Source organism: Rhinolophus sinicus, chromosome 14 (genome assembly GCF_057876585.1).
Source record: "Rhinolophus sinicus isolate RSI-liver-muscle chromosome 14, RSI-T2T, whole genome shotgun sequence".
Classification (NCBI taxonomy): Eukaryota; Metazoa; Chordata; class Mammalia; order Chiroptera; family Rhinolophidae; genus Rhinolophus; species Rhinolophus sinicus.
The window spans coordinates 178,818,957-178,839,376 of record NC_142514.1 but is presented as its reverse complement, the minus strand read 5'-3'; the positions used below and the strand labels follow the sequence as shown (position 1 = coordinate 178,839,376).

The window sequence follows — 20,420 nt, the reverse complement described above, 5'->3', positions numbered from 1 at the left end:
GGACAAAAAGGAACACCAATGGAGCCATAGATAGGGGAGTCATACCACTATATTCTCAATGGTGGCTGGTCGTGACACAAAAGCAAACAGCCTCCAGTACCCCAACGAGGGGTCTTCCTGCACCCCAGTCTCTCTGGTGGCCGGGTGAGACACAGGAAGTAGGGTCCACATGATCTGCAACATAATCTACTTGCTAACTGCACTCCACCACCCGCTTCTCTGCCAACCAACCAACAAAAACCCCCTTGCCAGCATAGCCATGGCAATTATATTAATGGCTAATGGCTAACTGGTTACAGGTGATGGCCAACTAGTCACAACTGATGGCCATCTACTACCCGAGCCAGCACCTTTCCATGTGAGGCCGAGAGCCTGGAAACTGCTCCCTGGGATTCTGTCTCCACAGGTTTTGATTTACATTTCTTTTTTTTTTTTTTTCAATTAAAATTTATTGGAGTGACAATTGTTAGTAAAGTTACATAGGTTTCAAGTGTACAATTCTGTAATACATCATCTATATATCATGTTGTGCGTTGATGAGGGTAAAAGGGATCCACTATATGGTGATGGAAGGAGAACTGACTCTGGGTGGTGAACATACAGGATGATTTACATTTCTTTAATGAAAAAATGTTGAGCATTTTTTTCATGTGCCATTTGCATATTTTCTTTGGAGAAATGCCTATTCAAATTCTTTGCCCCTTCTTAAATTTGGTTATTTTTCTTTTTATAAGAGATCTTTATTATATTCTGGATACAAGTCTCATCTCAGATATAGCATCTACAAATATCTTCTCCCATTTTGGGTGATGTCTTTTCACTTTCTTCATGGTGTCCTTTGAAGTAGGAAAGTTTCTGATTTTGATGAAATCTGATTTATCTGTTTCTCTGTAGTTGTTTGAGCTTTCGTTTTTACAGCCAAGAAACCATTGTGTAACTCAAGATCATGAAGACTAACTCCACTGTTGTCTTCTAATAGTTTTATATTTTTAGCTCTTATATTTAGATCTTTGGTCCATTTTGAGTTTCTTGTTTGTTTGTTTGTTTGGTATGAAAAAGGGTCTAACTTCATTCTTTGCATGTGCATATGCAGTGTTTTCAATACCATTTACTGAAAGACTATTCTTTTCCCATTAGTAGTGTTGGCATCTTTGTCAAAAACCAATTAATCATGAATGTAAAGGTTTATTTCTGGACTCTCATTTTTCCATACATCTGTTCTTATGCCAGTACCACATTGTCCTGAAAATGAAGCTGTGGAATAAGTTTTGAAATTGGGAAGTGTGTGTGCTCCGAATTGTTTTTGTTTTTTCTAAGATTGTTTTGAACATTCCGGATTCCTTATATTTCCACATAACTTTTAGAACAAGCTTGTAAATTTCTGGGAGATGGTAGTTGGAATTTTGATAGGGATTGTGTTGGGTATATAGGTCAACTTGGTGAATACTGCCATCTTAACAATATTAAATCTTCCAATCCCTGAACATGGGTTGTCTTTCCACTTATCTAGTTTTTCTTTAATTTATTTCAACAATGTTTTTACAAGTCTTGCAGTTTTGTTAAATCTAATCACAAGAACTCTATTCTTCTTGATACTGTTATGGAATTATTTTCTTAATTTCATATGCAGATTATTTCTAGTGTATAGAAATACAATTGATTTTTATCATATATTATTTGTATTCTGCAAACTTGTTGAACTTGCATATTAGTTCTAATAGTGTTTTGGGCGGAGAGGAGATTCCTTAGAATTTTCTGTATACAACATCACACCATCCGTGAATTAAGAGAGTTTACTTTGTTTTTTCCAACCTAGATGTCTTTTATCTTTTTTTGTTTCCTACTTGCTCTGGCTAGAACCTACAATACCAAGTTGAATGGAAATGATTACAGTGAACATCCTCTCTTGTCCTGACCTGAAGGGGAAAGATTCAGTGTTTTATCATTAATTATGATGTTAACTGTGGGTTTTTCACGGCTGCTTTTGATCAGTTTGAGGAAGTTTCCTTCTATTCCTAGTTTGAGTGTTTTAATTATGAAAAGTTGTTGGATTTTGTCAAATTCTTTTTCTGCATTTATTGAGGTGTTCATGTGATTTTCATCTTTTGTTATATTAATGTGCTATATTAAATTGTTTGATTTTTGAATCGTGAAAAACCTTGTATTCTTGAGACTAACTTGATTTGGTGTATAATCCTTTTTACACATTGCTGGATTCTATTTGCTGGTATTTTGTTGAGTGTATTTGTGTCTATTCATAAGGTATATTTATCTGTAGTTTTCTTTTTTATGATGTCTCTTCCTGATTTTGGTATCAAGGTAATGCTAGCCTTGTACAATGAATTGGCCAATTTTACAGAAATACTAGAGGGATTATGTGAGAGTACTGTGGACAATTGTACTCTAAAAAACTTGGGTAACCTAAATGAAAAGGACAAATTTCTAGAAACACACAAACTATCTAGACTGAATCATAAAGAAATGGAAAATCTGAAGAGATGGATAACTAGTATAGATTGAATGAATAATTAAAAACCTCCCAATCAAGAAAAGCCAAGGACCAGATAGCTCACAGTGAAATCTACTAAGCATTGAAAGAAGAATTAGCACCAATCTTTATCAAACTCTTCCAAAAAATTAAAAAAGAGGGAATACCTCCTATGTTATTCCCTGAGGTCAGCATTATCCTGATACCATAGCTGGATAAAGACATTACAAGGAGAGAAAACTACAGACCACTGTCTTCTATGATAATCGATGTAAATATCCTCAACAAAACTCTAACAAACTAAATTCAACAGCATATTAAAAGGATTATGTACCATGACCAAGTGACACTTATACCTAGACTGCAAGGATAGCCCAACACATTCAAATGGATCAAATTATGTGTAAAATCCCACATTAACAGAATGACATAAACAATAGCTCATGATCATATCAGTTGATGCCGGAAAAGTATTTGCCCAAATTCGACATCTTTTCATGATAAAAACATGCAGAAAACTAGGAATAGAAGGAATAGATTAATATAATAGAGACCACATATTTAAAAAACACACGTAGTCAATGTCACACCCAAAAAAGATAGATAAGTTGGACTTCGTCAAAATTAAAAACTTTTGTGCATGAAAAGATACTATCTACAGAACAAAAAGGCAATGGAGAAAATATTTGCAAATCATATATCTGATAAGGGATTGATACCCACACTATATAAAGAACTAAAAACAAAAACAAAAAACCTGATTTAAAAATGGGAAAAGTACTTCAACTAAACATTTCTCCAAAGAAGACATATGCAAATGGCTAATAATTACATGAAAAGATGCTCAACATCACTAGTCATTAGGGAACTGCAAATCAAACCCACAGTGAGATACTACTTCATACCTATTAGGATGATTATCATCAGCAACAAAAACATACAATAAGAAGTTTGGTGGGGATGTGGAGAAATTAGAACCCTTGTGCATTGCTGGTGGGAATGTAAAATGTGCAGCCACTGTGAAAAACAGTATAGTGACTTCTCAAAAAATTAATCTTAGAATTACCATATGGGAATATGATCCAGCAATTCCACTTCTGTATATAAACCCTAAAAAAGTGAAAGTAAGAACTTGAACAGATAGTTGTGTAGCCACATACACAGCAACGTTATTCACAATAGCCAAAATGTGGATGCAACCTAAGTAGTCACTGACAATGACTGCATAAACAAAATGTGGTCTATATATACAATAGAATATTATTCAGCCTTAAAAAGAAAAGAAATTTTGACACATGACTACAACATGAGTGAAATTTGAAGACATTTTGTTAAGTGAAATAAGCCAGTCACAAAAGAACAAATACTGTATCATTCCACTTATATTAGGTTCCTAGAGTAGTTAGATCGAGATAGAAAGTAGAATGGTGTTTGCCAGGATCTAGGGAGAAGTGGAAATGGGAAGCTAGGGTTTCCTGGACACAGAGTTTCAGCTGAGGAAGTTGAAAAAGTTTTGAAGATGGATGGTGGTAATTGTTGCACAATTGTAATTAAAGCTACAGAACTATACACCTAAAAATGGTTAAAATGTCAAATTGTTTGTTGTGGATATTTTACCACACACAAAAAAAGATAACGAAACTCAATATGCTTATGTTTGAGATTTAGCCATTTGAGTAAATGCTCCTCAGATTGTTGCAAGATCTTGGTTAATGTCTAGAGTTCTGAAAATGTTGACTTTGACAATTTTTCCAGTGTTCTCATTGCATTTAAAGAGAAGTGGATTCTCGGATGTACTCATTCAGCAATTCTGGATGTGCTTTTCCGTTTACCATGTTTCTACTGTCTGTTTACCTCATTTGTTTTTCTGTTTATTTTGTCTCTTTTCTTGCCTTTTCAGTTGATAGATTACATTTATTTTTTATTGTCATTCATTTGTTTTCTCATAACATTTTTCTCTCTTCACTGAAAAATTCCATAAACCACTTCTTATCTTAATTGGTAACCCTTGATTTTTTTTCATTCTTATTTGAAATTTAGAGTTACTATCTTCACCCATATCCCAAATAGCACAAGGATACTAGAAGACCAATTCTCATCACCCCAATCCCAAACGTTCCTTTTTTGTCGTTCAGTGTTTTATATTTTGTCCTTATGTTTAACCTAATAAATTAGATGTTATTATTTTTATTATGTACAAACAACATGTGTACATGCATGTTTGCCATCTATTTTCTCACCAGTCCTTCTAGTATCATGAAACAACCTGCTGGATTTCATATTCCTTAGTTTTAAAGCACATGATTTAGAAGTTCTATTTAGTGAATGTCTGTGCTGATAAACTCTGTCAGGTGTTTAGTTATCTGAAAAAGTTTTTGTTTTACCCTTGATCTTGAACCATAGTTTTAGACATAACAAATTCTAGATCTTATAGTTATTTTCCTTCAGGCCTTTGAAAAATATGTTTCTGTGATTATCTGGCTTACATTTGTATCAGTCTAATTGCCATTACATTGCATGTGATTTGACTTTTTTTTTTTTTACTCCTTTTAAGGTCATCTTTGGTCTTCGCCATCTTGTAAATTCACTATAATGTGTTTGCATATAGATTTTTAAAATATACTGTTTGGTGTATGGTTTGCGACCTGTGTCTGTGGGTTTGCGTATTTCATTAGCTAAGGAAAATAAACAGTTATTGCCATTCCAAATGTTAATTTTTCCCTATTCTCCATTTGTTGTCCTCGCTCTTTCTAGTACTCTAATTATACATATTCTTGAACTTTTAATTCTTTACTTCTAATATTCTAACCTCTCTGCTATTATGACTACTTCTTTGTCTCCCTATATGTCTTCTGGGTGATTTCTTTAGATTTATCTTCCAGTTAACTAATTCTCTTTTCAATTGGTTCCTTGCTATTTAACACATTGGCCAAGTTTTTTAAAATGTCAACGTTACCTTTTGTCACATTTGAAATTTGTCATGTCACTTTTTGCACTTTATCTGTGCTCATTTTTGTAATTTCATTTTTATTTGAATATTTCATTCATATTTATTATACACCCTGCATTTGATGATTCTAAAATCTGAAGCACTTGGTGTTTCTCATAATTAAATCTTGGTTTTTGTGAATTACAAGGTCTTTGATTGTGATGATATATTCAGATGATTCTAATCTATGGGATTTCTTGACGACTCAAGAATGCTTGCTTTTTTCTTTGTGGACCCCAATGTTAGACTTACTCAGAGACAGGTCACTTTCTACAAAAGTGGCTTTTTGTTGTGATCTCTCTCTCTCTCTTTCTCTCTCTCTCTCTCTCTCTCTCTCTCTCTCTCTTTTTTTAAGAGGACACAACTCACAGTGCCCCATATGGGGATCGATCGAATCGGCAACTCTGGTTTTATTAGCACCATGCTCTAACTAACTGAGCTAACCAGCCACCCCAAGTGATTTCTCTTTTATTTCTCAGAATTATACTTGTCCAAGGAAGCTACAGCTATCAACTGGTGCATTCATTCTCATGACTATAAACAGTAATATATGTTTTATACCTCATCAAGCCTCTTATCTTTGATAACTGTACCCTGAAATCTGTGGCTATGGTGTCCTATTTCTTTGATACTTCCTCTACATTTTCCCCAAATTCATCTTCATGCATTCTTTGTTGTTTTGACAATCATTTCACCTGAGTCATGGGAATTTTCGTTGTTTTCCAGTTTCAAAATGGAATTCCAATTTACTTTCTTCATATTGTTTTTGGAAATTTTCTAGAACAGAAGGAAAAACATTAACTTTTGGTTTCAGCCTCTTATTTGCTTCCTGATCTTAACTATTTTAATCCACTTCACATTATGTATTCCATATGAATTATTGATTATATTTTCTGCCTTCATATTTAAAAAATGTTTACTTTCCTTACTTTATAATTTGCTATTTTGCGCTTTTTGTTTTACTGCTTTCCAGAACTTTGAATGTATGTTACTAAAATTAAAATAATGTTTTAAATGCTTGAACTTTTATTTTCATTTGTACTTTTCCTCCTCTATCTCTGAAATTTACTCATTTGTTTTTCTGATTTCCATCAGTTTTATTGCTAGGTAACTGATAATATGGGTTAATAATCCTTTCCAGAGAAATCTAAATTCTTTTTCAGCATATAGAAAATTTGTGTGACTAAAACATTCTTTTACCTTGTGCTACCAATAAAAGGGCACACATCTCCAAACTTGAAGCTTTTATGGAGCCTTAGTGAAGCATAAATGGTATCATATTGTGGTAGTAGGCTCTTAACAAGTTTCACTTCCCTCAAAATTTATGTATGTGAGCCATGCAACATGTGAATATGGATTCAAATGAATAGATAAATATTCATGTGGCTTAAACCTATCTCCACATGACCTGATTGGGGTTACTATTACATATCCAAGAGATAAAATGGCCATAGGAGTATTATGTATGCGCTTTGAGTCTCAGAAATATAATGTCATCTATCCTTGTGATGCATTGGCAAGTCAAGATTTAAAGCATTTTAATGGGTCAAGAGACTTAAATTATTAATGCCAGGGATATGACTCAGAATCATAAATTCCATCCCCCAAATCCAGAGTTTACAGGGTAAAATCCAAGATTATATAAATTGTATTTAGTGAAGATGAATTTGAGGGAGGTTTCCAGCTCTGAGAATGTAATTGTGCTCTGATTAGAAAAGGGGGACTACAAAATACTTTATATTAAATTGGAATGCAGATGATTCTGTTTATTACCATTATAAAAGTTATCCTTCAAAGGGGAAATGGATGTAATCAAGGGACTATGCCATAATAAGGATAGAGATAAAATCTGAGTGCAGACTTGATATATGAACTTGAAGCCATTTTCCTAATTGGAGGGGCCCCGTATATTCACCTCAATTTTATCCATATTTCCCTCTCTTCAATACTTTCTAGCGTCTTGATGTCATATGTCTCTCCCTCTTTCCATCTCTCTGTCTCTCTGTCTCTGTCTCCCCCGCCCCTCTCTCTGTGTGTGTGTGTGTGTGTGTGTGTGTGTGTGTGTGTGTGTGTGTTCCGTGGCTGGTCTATGCAATAATTGTGTTTTGTGAAGATGTTCTAGTAGCTCTTATAATAGAGGAAGTGAATGTTGATCAGAGGTTATCCTGTCATTTCCAGGATCTCATCCTAAATCACATTTCTTATTGTAGCACCTTTCCTGCTGCCATGACAACTATGCAAGATTCACAGACCACACAAGAGGCTGGCCCTCCTGTGTACCAGCTGGGGCAGCCTGCTGCTGTACAGTCATATATGTGGAAAGGGATGATAGAGAAGTTCTTGAAGGGAGAACCCAAAGTCCTTGGGGTAAGTCAGTTGCAGACCTAGAAGAAGACCAATCGTGTTGTAAGCTCACAACTGATCAGACCTAACGCCAAATACTCTGTCCCGTTAGCCTCAGAATACATTAGCCAGCTTTAAGGACATCAGTATTTGATGTGTAGGCTCTATCACTTGAAAAAGGATACAATATTCTATCACATCGTGCTTGTAATTTAGTTGTATTAAAAATATAGTGACTTCAGAGCTATTTCTAGGGTGGTGAGTCATCCATGATAACTATATTTAACTCCAGCATGAAAGAGCAGCAAAAGACAAGGCCAGATGACCACTAGCTGGTGTCCCCTCCTGAAAACTGTTGGCCCCATTTTGCTACCGTCTCTCTCTCTGGGGAATTTTCTTAGCTTCTTCCTCCAAGGATGAAACTTTTCTACGTCAGTACATTTCTCTTTGGAGTCTCAGGTGGGTGTACCTAAAAGCAACGAACTGTTTAAAAGAAGACAGTTTAGTGCAGATAGAACAACTGGATACAGAGGTTTTCCTCTAGCCCAATCTTTAAACCAACGGGACAAAGTCATAAGAATTTCATACCTTTTTAATGCTACAAGGTAATTGTACTCTAATTCCTCTGATTTTAGACCCCTGCACTCATTTATGTCCTCAGACCCCAGACCCCAAGAAAATGTCATACTGTCATTCTCTTTTTCTTCCCCTGGACACATTCTTCTTTATTCAGATGACTTATCCTTGCTAGAATAATTGCTTCCTAATTTCTGGATCACTGCTCTCTGAGTATGAGCAAAGGTGAATACGAGTTGTGGTAGAAGTAGCATCACAGGTATCAGTAAAGCGCCTCCAGGTGGGTCCTGCTACACTGTTTGACCTTGAAATTACTGGGGCCATTGAGATAGGTATCCCGAGAGATCATTTTAGTAAGTTAATATAGCCACAGTTCTCTATATGAAAGAAAAGTGACGAGAGAAATCAAGAAGGCTTCCTGGCTGTTCCCAAAGATGGAGAATGAGGGTAACTTAGTGGTTGGAAAGGGAGCCGCTTGGGCATCATTTTTGTGGCAGATAATCAGCTTTTCCTTTCTTCATCACTTCTAGGTTGTGCAGGTCCTGATTGCCCTAATGAACCTCAGCTTGGGAATAATAACGATATGTGTATCGGTGCCACATGTTCACTATCCATTTAGAGACACCTTTTTAATGTATTCGGGGTACACAGTTTGGGGGTCAGTGATGGTGAGTAGAATACCTTCTGATATACTTGAAGACAACATAATGTAGTTGTTAATACCCTGAGCGTTGGAAGCATATTCTGTCCTTATCCTGTGGTTCTCTAACTTTGAGAAAGATATCTAACCTCCTTGTGACTCAATTTTCTCATAGTCAAGTGGGAATAATATCAAACTGATAGGAAGCTAGACAGATTAAATATTTAATGGGTATCAGTTAGGATATATTACAGCACCACATAGCAAAAGATCCAAACCAGAATGGATTAGCCATCGAAAGCATTGATTATTTCACAAGAAGCAGCCCCGTGGCTAGTCATTTCCACGGTTGGTTAATTCAGGAGTACAAGGATCAGCCTTCTGAAATCAAATTTGGGAGGCAAACCCAGAAACTCAAACAGTCAAAAAAACAGGGAGTCTGATTGACTTGACTCCAGCCATGTTAGCTAAATGGAAAATAATTACCCAATTGATAGAGTTAAATGAAATAATATATTTGAATCATCATCTAATATGGAATTCAATTTTTTTCTTTGCTACTATTTTATTTACAACTTATAATAGTTGTTTTAAATGAAAATAATCTTTAGTTTCTTTTCTTTTGTAATATTAAATTTTGGTATCACATTAGAGTTACTTTATATTACGAATTTTTATGCTTTATATTTCAGTGCCCCTGAACAGTTTAAATACCATAGCAGTTTGACATTTTTTAAAAGGCTTGATAAATTCTGTGAATTCATCTGATAACATTTCTCTGCTATTTTTGGGAAAAGAGGACAGTTATAAATTATGGTGTTCTTCCTCCAATATAGCTGGTCTGTTTAATGTATCTATCACATTTAAAGATAAGTTTTAATAAGTTATGACTTCAAATATTTATTTAAAGTTTTTGACCTGCATTTTCCCTCGTGTTACTAGTTTATTATTTCAGGGTCCTTGTCAATTGCAGCAGGAACTAGAACTACAAAAGGCCTGGTGAGTAGTATTCTTTCTCTCTCCCTCTCCCTCTCACTCTCTTTCTCTCTCTCCCCCTTGCTCTTTTTTGTTGTTGTTCCAAAAGAAGAAGGATTAACCAAGTACATATTTTGCCAGAGTAGAAAACAGATTTTGTTTGTTTTTTAAAAATCAAGAGAGACTGTAAGTTTTACTTGGTTGGGTTGGTCTTCCAAAATTATAATTTTAAAAACTGGCTAATAATGGAATTACTCACATAAGAATGGATAGTTTGGGATGGTAGCTGCTGAGAGAATCTTAATGAATATACAGAATTCCTGCAAAGAAATGTCAAATGGGGTCAGTCAAACAAACCCGGTAGCTTGAAATCCAACTCATGACAATGGCAGCAAGGGTTGGTGTGGCATAATATTTATGACTTATTGATTAAAATATCTATTCCAACTGTATACAGAAAGGATTTTGATTCAGTTTGCAATGAAAGACATTCACACTAAGCTATTAAATAAGAAGAAGCTAATTTGAAACATAACTTTCATGCCAGTATACCTTTTACAAAGTCAATAAAATGCGAAAGCTGAGGTTTCAACAGATGTTTTTCCTGGCTAAAGACCATATTTGAGTTTTCTTTGCTCAAAGGATAAATATCAAACTGGAGCATGACCAATATGGCTTTTCCAAATCTCTGACCTCAATTCTGTCTCCCTGGCATCTCTTCCAGAGATAACCATTCAGATCAGTCTCGTGCAACAGCCACACGAAACCTCTCATACTTTCTGGAGGTACTTTAGTTCTTATAAAAAGCCTCCATAACTTCTTCGTGAGAAGAGACCATAGGAAAAGGTGTACCCAGCAAAAGGAGATAATATGCAAAAGGCATGGAGGCATGAGAGGCAAGCAGCATTTAGAAAGTCCTGATTGACACAGACGGGACTGCCCAGCCCAAGTGTAAAGGGTATTGAAAGCCCTGCTAAGGAGGTTGGAGTTGATCACATATGCCTATGGGAGTCATATGAAGGATTTAAGCTTTGGAAACAATAGGACCATATTCATGTTTTGTAGGAGCTTAGATTTGAAACTACTGTAGGGAAAGTCACAAGTTAGGCGACTATTGCAATAATCAAGATAGAGAAGATGGACTGGGTTGGGTAGGGCAAGAAATGGTGGATGTAAAGTGATTAATGGAGACATATTTGAGGATATTGTTGGATTGTTTAATTGATTTTCATTCTTTTCTAGGTCCGAGGTAGCCTAGGATTGAACATCACCAGCTCTGTCTTTGCTGTAGTGGGGCTCATACTCACTTCCATCAGCTTGAGTATTTATTCATTGGATTACTTTTACTGTGGCTATCGTGACACCTTGGGTGATTGTTTCATGATCAAGTCTGTTTTTATGGTGAGTGCATCTTCTTTTCATGGGATACTGTGGAGCAAGTCACAGGAGCCCTAGCTCTGCAATGTAACAACCAGTATTCCCTAAATGATAAATCACCTTGGGAAGGCAGAAGTAATTGAGAAATAGGGCAACCTTTTATTTAGGAACCACACCTACATCTCATGTCTGTCTTTGTTCCTCCTCTACATGTAATGAGGGAAGTGGGAAAAAAGCTCATAGTTATAGAACACCCATCCTCTAATAATTAGTGGGCTAGACATTTTGCATAATTTTTCCTGTTTAATTTCAGAAAGCTGATAGGTAGGTACTGCTCTCCACTCTAAAAATGGAGTCCAGAAGCCAATCACTAGATGTCCCCAGGACTTCCTAATGGAGCCTGATGGAGTTACCTGGTTCTCTAGTAATAAATTGTCTTGAACATTATCCAACAAGTGATGAATAATCCACAATTCCTCCCAATATCTCTGGATGTCCTTGCAAGATTAAGCACTTTTGGCCTCAACATCCAGTTCCTGGCAAATTCTCAATTTCTATTCTGTATTTTATTACACCCATCACTTATCCTCATTTAGATGTTCTCCAATTGCTTTATTCTCCAAATTACTACTTATATAAGATTTTGTAGGTAAGAAAACTTTTTCTCCTTCTTCTTCAAGAAGTCACTTTAACATTTCTTGTAATGCTGGTTTGGTGGTGATGAACTCCTTTAGCTTTTTCTTGTCTGGGAAGCTGTGTATCTCTCCCTGTATTCTAAACGATAATTTTGGTGGGTAATCTTGGTTGTAGGCCACAGCTTTTCATCACTTTGAATATTTTCTGCCAATTCCTTCTGGCCTGATGTTTCTGTTGAGAAATCAGCTGACAGTTTTATGGGAGCTCCCTTGTAGGTAACTAACTGCTTTTCTCTTGCTGCTTTTAAGATTCTCTCTTTGTCTTTAACCTTTGGCATTTTAATTATGATGTGTCTTAGTGTAGATCTCTTTGGGTTCATCTTGTTTGGGACTCTCTGTGCTTCTGGGGCTTATATGTCTATTTCCTTTGCCAGGTTAGGGAAGTTTTTCCATCATTATTTCTTCAAATAGGTTTTCAATTTCTTGCACTCTCTCTTCTCCTTCTGGTACCCCAATAATGCAAATGTTGGTATGCTTGATGTTGTCCCAGAGGTCCCTTAAACTCTCCTCATTTTTTTGGATTATTTTTTCTTTTTGCTCTTCTGATTGGATGTTTTCTGCTACCTTATCTTCTAAATCACTGGTTTGATCCTCAGCTTTATCTAAACTACTGTTAATTCCCTCTAATATATTCTTTATTTCAGTTATTGTAGTCTTCATTTCTGACTGATTCTTTCTTATGTTTTTCTAATCTCCATTTTTATGTTTCCTATCCCTTTGTTGACGTTCTCCCTGAGATCATTGAGCATCCTTATAACCAGTGTTTTAAATTCTGCATCTGGAAGATTGTTTGTCTCCATTTTGTTTAGTTCTTTTCTGGAGTTTGTTCTGTTCTTTCATTTGGAAGATGTTTCTTCATCTCCTCATTTTGGCTGCCTCCCTGTGCTTATTTCTATGTGTTAGGCAGGACTGCTATGTCTCCCAGTCTTAGTAGAGTGGCCTTATGTAGTAGGTGTCCTGTGGGACCCAGTGATGTAGTCTCCCTGGTCACCAGAGCCAGGTGCTAAGGTATGTCTCGTGTGGGTTATGTGTGCCTTCCTATTGTAGTTGAGCCTTGATTGCTGTTGGCACATCATAGGAGGGATTGGCCCTCAGGCTGACTGGTTATGAGGACTGGCCCTGACTACAATGGAAGAGCTGTTGTGCAGGGGCTGACCTTACAGAGCAGGATTTACATTAGGAGGTCTCTGGTACCTGCCCAGTCTGCCCTTTGGGTGTGTCATCCTTGCAGGTGGCTGGGTGATGCTCCAGCATAGTCAGAAGCCACTGGGCATGCCAGCCCCAGTGCATCCTGGGAGGTGTCCCGCCACAGGCCAAGTTCAACCACAGCCTGTCCCCTGCTCAAAGCCACCTGGCATGAACCACAAAGCAATCTGCAGATGGCAGCCACCTGCACTGGATTTGGAGGTTCCTTGATAGTCTAATTGATGAACTGAGGCTGGCTGCCACTAGCCACTAGTGCCAAGCTCAGGGCTGCTCAGCAAGAGGTATAGGACATGCTGACGCCAGATGGTGCTTGTTTGTGTTTTGTGAAACTTTGAGAGATTTTAGGAAAGTCTATAGCAAGAGGCAAAACAGGCCTTTTATGTGGAAAAGCCACTGAAAATAGCTTGGGTGAGCCCTCAAGTTTGGTGGGACAGAGTCTCAGGGAATCACCAGAGCAAAGCAAACATTGTTAGCCTGGTTGATGGAGACTCAGATCTGGTGGCCCCCTGCATCTGCACACTTGGAGGGGGTAGAGCTCAAGTAAGGAACAATGGCTTCTACCACCACTTCTGTCTGTCTGAGTGAAAGCTACCCCTCCTGCCCTCACCCTGTAACCAAACGATTCAGTGACTCCCCTTATGTCCCTGGTGTCTTTCAAGCTGCTGCCCAGCATGGATCTCAGAGCAAGTGAGTCTGTCAGTGGGTAAGTTTTTATGTGGGCACATTAAGAGGAATGCCTGGGACTCTAGCAGCCATCTGTCTCACTCAGCCACAGTCTCTGTTGGTTTTCACAGCCAGAAGTTCTGGGGACTTCTCTTCCCAGCACTGGAACCCTGGGCTGGGGAGCCTGGTGTGGGGCTGGGACCCCTCACTCCTCAGAGAGGACCTTCACAGCTGAGATATCCATCCTGATTTTCAACTGCCACACATGGGTGTGGGACCAGCCTGTTCTGCAACTCTGCCCCTCCTACCAGTCTCCGTATAACTTTTTCTGCATATCCTTAGTTATAGGACTTCTGTTCAGCTAGACTGCAGGTGATACTCAATAATAGTTGTTCTGTAGTTTAGCTGTAATTTTGATGTGGTTGTAAGAAGATGCAAGCACAGCATTTACCTACTCTTCCATCTTGACCAGATTGAGATTTCCAACAGATCTTATAGTAAGAAATTTTTTTCCTGCCAATCACTCAAAATTGGCAAACGCAAGATAAGATTCAGTAACTTCCTGCCTTAATTCTTCTATTATTTGATATTGTTGTGTGTGGTTATCCTGAAGAAGAATCTTACTTCCAGTTTATGAAATTCTCTCCACTGATAGACTTTAATGGCACCACAACAAGGACAAAATGTGGGATTTACCAGCTTCCTGGGGGCTGGCTTCATGAGCACGGCACTTGTGCAGTCACACGGGGCTTTTTAGTTAGAAGAGCCCTGGACTTGGTTTATTACTCTGCTGTTGCTATCTTGAGGTACTTAATCGTTTTTAAATAAGAGGCCCTATAAATAATGTAGACAGCCCTGCCTTCGTCTTCCTCACCTTCTCTCCAGAGCCTGCCACAAATTCCTACTGTGTGAACATTTTTTCTGCCTTCCTTATAGCAGAGGATGTCCATAAGGCCTCCCTGGGATCTGAAGCTTCCCGTCTATTCTTACCTGGGCACTTGCACAGTCAGTCCGTGGGTCTGTGAGCCCATACTTTATGTTCAGTCCTAGGGTTGGCCCCTATATTCAGGAAGCTCCAATCCTTTTAGGAGGAAAAGATGGAAATAGTGGAAAGCAGAGCTGGACAAAGACCCAAGGACTTGTTTTTTGAATATAATTATAAAAAGAGTTTTTAAAAAAGTAAGTCCTTTGTAGGAAAGATAGAGCACATACTACCTGGAATCATTAGGCAAAGCTATATGAAATTGCCAATGATCCACTCTACTTAATCTAGAAAGACAGCGATTTCATATGGTTCAAACTTATATTGTGTGTGTGTGTGTGTCTGTGTGTGTGTGTGTGTGTATCTGTTTTTTGTCACTAAAGTTGTTGTTTTTTTTAACACAGTCATGCCCATTTGTGTGTATATTGTCTGTGACTGCTTTTGTGTTACAACAGCAGAGTTGAGTATTTGTGAGAAAGACCTTATGGCCTGCAAAACCTAAAACATGCTATCTGGCCCCTTACAGAAAGTTTGTCAACTCTGTTCTGCCTTGCTAGATGGTAAGATTCTTGAGCTTAGGGAAATTGTTTTGTTTGCTGCTCCATCTTCTGTGCTTATAACAATTCCTGAAACATAGTGGCTACTGAATATGTTGGCTAGACAAATAAATAGATAAACCGTGAATGCAAATATTCTCACGGTCCACTTGAGTCTGTGTCACTCATTTCTGAGCTCTTAACCTATTGGCTTTTCCACAGCCGAGGTACTGTCACTATCCATCGAGAGAAAAAGAGAATATTTAGATCAAAGAATCCTAGTCATCTAATTCAATTTTTTAGGAATGAGAGTACTATCCAATGTTTCTCAAATCTGACCATGTTTTGACTAAAAGTTAGACCTAAAGCCGATTCTGGGGAGATGGATTCAAACTAACTTTGTATCTATTGTTTCATTAGTTTCTTATTATTGCTGTAACGGGTTGCTACAAACTTAGTGACTTAAGACAACATAAATCTATTATCTTAGAGTTCTGGATGTTAAAAGTTTGGAATGGTTCTCACTGGATTAAAATCTAAGTGTTGGCAGAGCTATATTTCCTTTTGGAGGTTATAAAGGAGAATCAATTTTCTTGTCTTTACTGGCTTCTAAAGGAGGCCTACTTTCTTTGGCTTGTCATCCATCTTCTTTATTCAAAGAAAAGAGTACAACATCATCAAATATTTCTTGGACTTTGACTCTTCTGCTTCCTGCTTTCATGTATAAGGATTCTGTAATTATGTGGAGCCCACCAATAATCCAGGATAATCCCTCTATCTCAAGGTCAGCTAATAAGCAAACTTAATTCCATCTGCAAAGTTAATTCTTCTTTGCCACGTAACTTGACTTATTCGCAGGCTCTGGAGATTAGGATGTGGACCTCTTTGGTCTATTATTATTCTGCCTACAATTATTACTCTGCCTACAATGACTAAGATACAAGATCCTATTATTGTGTCAACTACATGAAATCTCTAGTGTTTGAAAGAACTAAATTGATAATTACCCTATGAGTCCTTTCCCCTTTCAAAGCATTTTCACATTCTTTATCTAAAATAGCACTGTAAAGTAGAGGGTGGGGAAAATGATTATTTTATTAGTGAAAAAAGTGAAAGAATAAGTATAATTCAGCCGGCCATGGATTGGACAAAGGTATGGCTGAAATTAGGAGCCAGTTTTCCTGACCTCTAGGCAATGCTCATTCTGTTTTGGCACTGTAATCAGTGGTCAATTTTTTTTTAAAAAGATTTTTATTGGGGAAGGGGAACAGGACTTTATTGGGGAACAGTGTACTTCCAGGACTTTTTTGCAAGTCAAGCTGTTGTCCTTGCAATGTTGTGGAGGGCGCAGCTCAGCTCCAGGTCCAGTTGCTGTTTTCTAGTTGCAGGGGGCGTAGCCCACCATCCCTTGTGGGAGTTGAACCGGTAACCTTGTGGTTGAGAGGATGCGCTCCAACCAACTGAGCCATCGGGGAGGCAGCTCAGCTCAAGGTGCCGTGTTCAATCATAGTTGCAGGGGGCAGAGCCCACCATCCCTTGCGGGACTCCAGGAATTGAATTGGCAACCTTGTGGTTGAAAGCCCATTGGCCCATGTGGGAATCGAACCGGCAGCCTTCGGACTTAGTAGCACAGAACTCCAACTGCTTGAGCCACCGGTCCAGCCCAGTGGTCAATGTTTTGAACTTCTCATCTCTATTCCTTACGTTTCCTTAATATGAATTTGTTCCTAGGGTATGGATACTATCGTGCTCATTTTAAGTATGCTGGAGTTCTGCATTGCTGTGTCCCTCTCTGCCTTTGGATGCAAAGTTATGTGCTGTAATCCTGGTGGGGTGAGTATCGGGCTTCCTTTGAAGATGTCTATGTTAGTTTTCTGTTGCTGTGTAATAAATTACGCAAACTTAGAGGCTTAAAACAGCACATATTTATTATCTCCTAATTTCCGTGCATCAAGAGTTTGGGGACAGCTTAGCTGGTTCCTCTACTCAGGGTCTTATTCCAAGAGTTGGCTGGGGTTACGGTGTCAGCTGAGGCTTCTGGCCCTCTAGCATGCTCATGTGGCAGAATTCATTTCCTCTTAGCTTTGGAACTCATGACAACTGACATCTACTCTGACGCCAGAAGGAGAGTGAAAGTCTCTGGTGCTGTAAAGCTCTTTAATGGGTTCACATGATTAGGTCAAGTTCATCCAGAATAATATCTTTTTTTTATAAACTGAAAGTCAACTGTTTAGTAACCTACTCACAGGAATGATATTCCATCATATATATATATATAGATCCCACTCATACTCAAGGGGAAGGAATCATGTAGGGGCATGGGTCACCAGGTGTCATCTTAGAATTCTGCCTACCACAGCAGATAAAGAAAAGCTATTTTTCGCCATCCTTACTCCCTCAAACGTCCCCCTGCACTTAGTCCAGATCGGAGAACACTTCACAATGGACAGAGTCCCAGAGAGTGCCATATTTTACTCCACTATCCATTAGCCACCTTCCAGGGGCTACTGAAGAAAGCCAGGGTTTCAAACTTCTCTCTCAGTGTGTGCACACCTGCCCACTCTCTTACCCTGAGAACTGCAGCAGAACCTCCAGGCTGCTAAGCAGAAAGAATGTCACATAGATGGGATTGGGAAATGGGGAGAGAGAAAAGACCAAGAGGAACTAGGAAGAAAAAGACAGAGCTGTCTTCAAAAATTGAGGGTTCCAGGGTGAGAAAATGGACATTAAAACCCCAAGACATGCTCATTAGTCACTTGACCCAAAGCCAAATCATAAAATAATGATAGTTTGATGAGATTATTTTTATGGTGCTCTTCTCCAACATTTTGTGCCTCTTTACTTTCTTTGAGGGCTCCCATGCGACATCACATTCCCCCACTCCCACAGTCCTCCACGGGAGACAAGTTGATCAAACCATGGTAACTCTATTAGAGGACTTTTGCATTATAAGACCCTAGAAGCTAGAGTTTCTCAGCAATTCCCAATCATTTTGTAATTAAGTGAAGCATTTTATTTTCAATAAGTGAAGCATTTGGACAAGGAAGCAAACTCCTTAGTACCATTCATGTCATAGTATCAAGACCTTTGTTCCCTTCTGCTCCTAAAGTAGTTTCAGAGCTGGGAAATGTTGCTCCCATTACTCCCACTAGTTACCGAGCTGGAGAGTGTAAATCCCAAAGAGCAATGGCTTTCAGGCGTTTAGTGTCTAAGTCTTTACCTCTTCCTGGCTTTCCCATCCAGCCCTGACCCTCCACCACCACCACCAACACTCCGTATCACACTGGATTTTTAGACGAAGGGCCAGCATTTTCCTTCATTTTCTGATGATCCCTGCCAGTCTGGGTCAGTGTGGTTTTTGCAATGCTTTAGTCCTGGCAAGCAAATCAGTGATTTGGGTATGCTGTTGCCATCAGCATGAACAAACTGGGTTGGAAGATGAGCTCTTTTTTTTCCATAACACCTTGGGCACCATCATTCCCATGTAAGATCAATCCACTTGCAAGACCACAACGACAGTTCTCGCCATCTCATACCAAGAGTGATCACTGCATGTTTTTCCTAGATCTAGCCTGATCTAAAGAATGCCTGAGAATGCCAGCACATTGATCTTGAGACTGAATTCAGAGAAGAAAGGAGCGGCTCTGACAGTCATGACATTGTGTAGACAGGAAAGAGAAAACCTGAGGTTATTTAGTTGACTAACCTATGACATTCTGATTTCACAGGTTGTGTTTATTCTGCCATCAAATCCTGCCATGGCAGAAGCAGCATCTCCTGCACCATTTCCAAAAGATTTGACGCCACCAACATATCAAGAGAAAAATGTTTCTGAAAATCTATCCTGAGAGTAATGCAAGAACCCCACTTGATAAGGCACCAGAATCCAGTATATATATATATATATATATATATATATATATATATATATATATATATATATATATATATACACACATTTCAGAATCATGTTTTCATTTTCCCCAACAACTCATTCTACTGGCTCTTTATCAACTGTAGCAGAAATTAAATAAATAAATTTATTGAGTCAATAAGACTTGAAAGTTTTTCGTCCATCTTCAGGACTTTATATAAGGACATTAAGGTAGAAAATAAGGTTTTCCAGAATAAAGGCAAAAAGACATTGCTGAAATGAGGCCTCCGGGCAGACTATATAATGCTGCTTCCCTAGCCAATACTCTTCCCACTTGTTTGACTCTTTTCCTAAGTTTCTGAGAGTGGGTGTTTTTACCTTCAGAAAGTTGAGATATATGGCTTTTCCCTTGCTTTCCTTTCCCTGCTTTCCTTCTCCCATAGAAAATACCTTTGAATAGCACAGTCAGTCCTTCTATGTGCATAAATCATCATCTGAGAGGAAGAACACATAAAGTAAAAATATCATGGATTAGATTCAACTTATATTTTCTATTTATCTCCCTTCACTTTCTTCTTCCTCTTCATCCCTTCCCTCCTCCTTTCCCCTTCCTCCTCTTCCTCCTCTTTTCTCTCTCTCTCTCTCTCTCTCTCTCTCTCTCTCTCTCTCTCTCCCTCCCTCCCTCCTTTTTCCTACAGGGCAGGATTACTTCCTAATCAAATGTGTATCCAGTGCCATACATGTAATTGTGCAATACATGGTATTTCCTAAATGTTAATTAAATACATTTGATTTGTTACAGAGCAAAAATAAATTAAATTAGAAAAACTAAGTTTATGTACTGCCTATTTCTCATGCAGATGTGATGTGGTAGAAAGAGACTAAGTGTTGATATCAGGAAATACAGTATGGTGGTAAGGCATTTGGGCTTTTTAATCAGACAACCCTGGGATTTCATCTCAAAAATTCCGTCTCTCTCTCAATTGCTACCTGTGTGGCAATTAATGTGCCACAAAATTTTTCTGTACTTCGTATTTCTCTTCAGTAAAATAGTGATAATATCACCTGGCTCATAG

At 38.1% G+C, this 20,420-nt stretch overlaps 1 protein-coding gene across 2 annotated transcripts in view; it reads left to right on the top strand.

Annotated features, from left to right (window-relative positions):
- LOC109459486 (membrane-spanning 4-domains subfamily A member 4A) overlaps positions 1-20,176 on the top strand; it is a 36,441-nt gene extending 16,265 nt beyond the window's left edge. For both annotated transcript variants that reach the window (XM_074336439.2, XM_019753982.3), the window contains exons 2-7: positions 7,688-7,844; positions 8,927-9,064; positions 9,979-10,035; positions 11,254-11,412; positions 17,202-17,303; positions 19,199-20,176. In XM_074336439.2, the coding sequence (XP_074192540.1) occupies positions 7,704-7,844; positions 8,927-9,064; positions 9,979-10,035; positions 11,254-11,412; positions 17,202-17,303; positions 19,199-19,318 (717 nt within the window). In that variant the 5' untranslated portion in view covers positions 7,688-7,703 and the 3' untranslated portion in view covers positions 19,319-20,176. The remainder of the gene's footprint in view (positions 1-7,687; positions 7,845-8,926; positions 9,065-9,978; positions 10,036-11,253; positions 11,413-17,201; positions 17,304-19,198) is intronic.
- Positions 20,177-20,420: the final 244 nt, after the last annotated feature.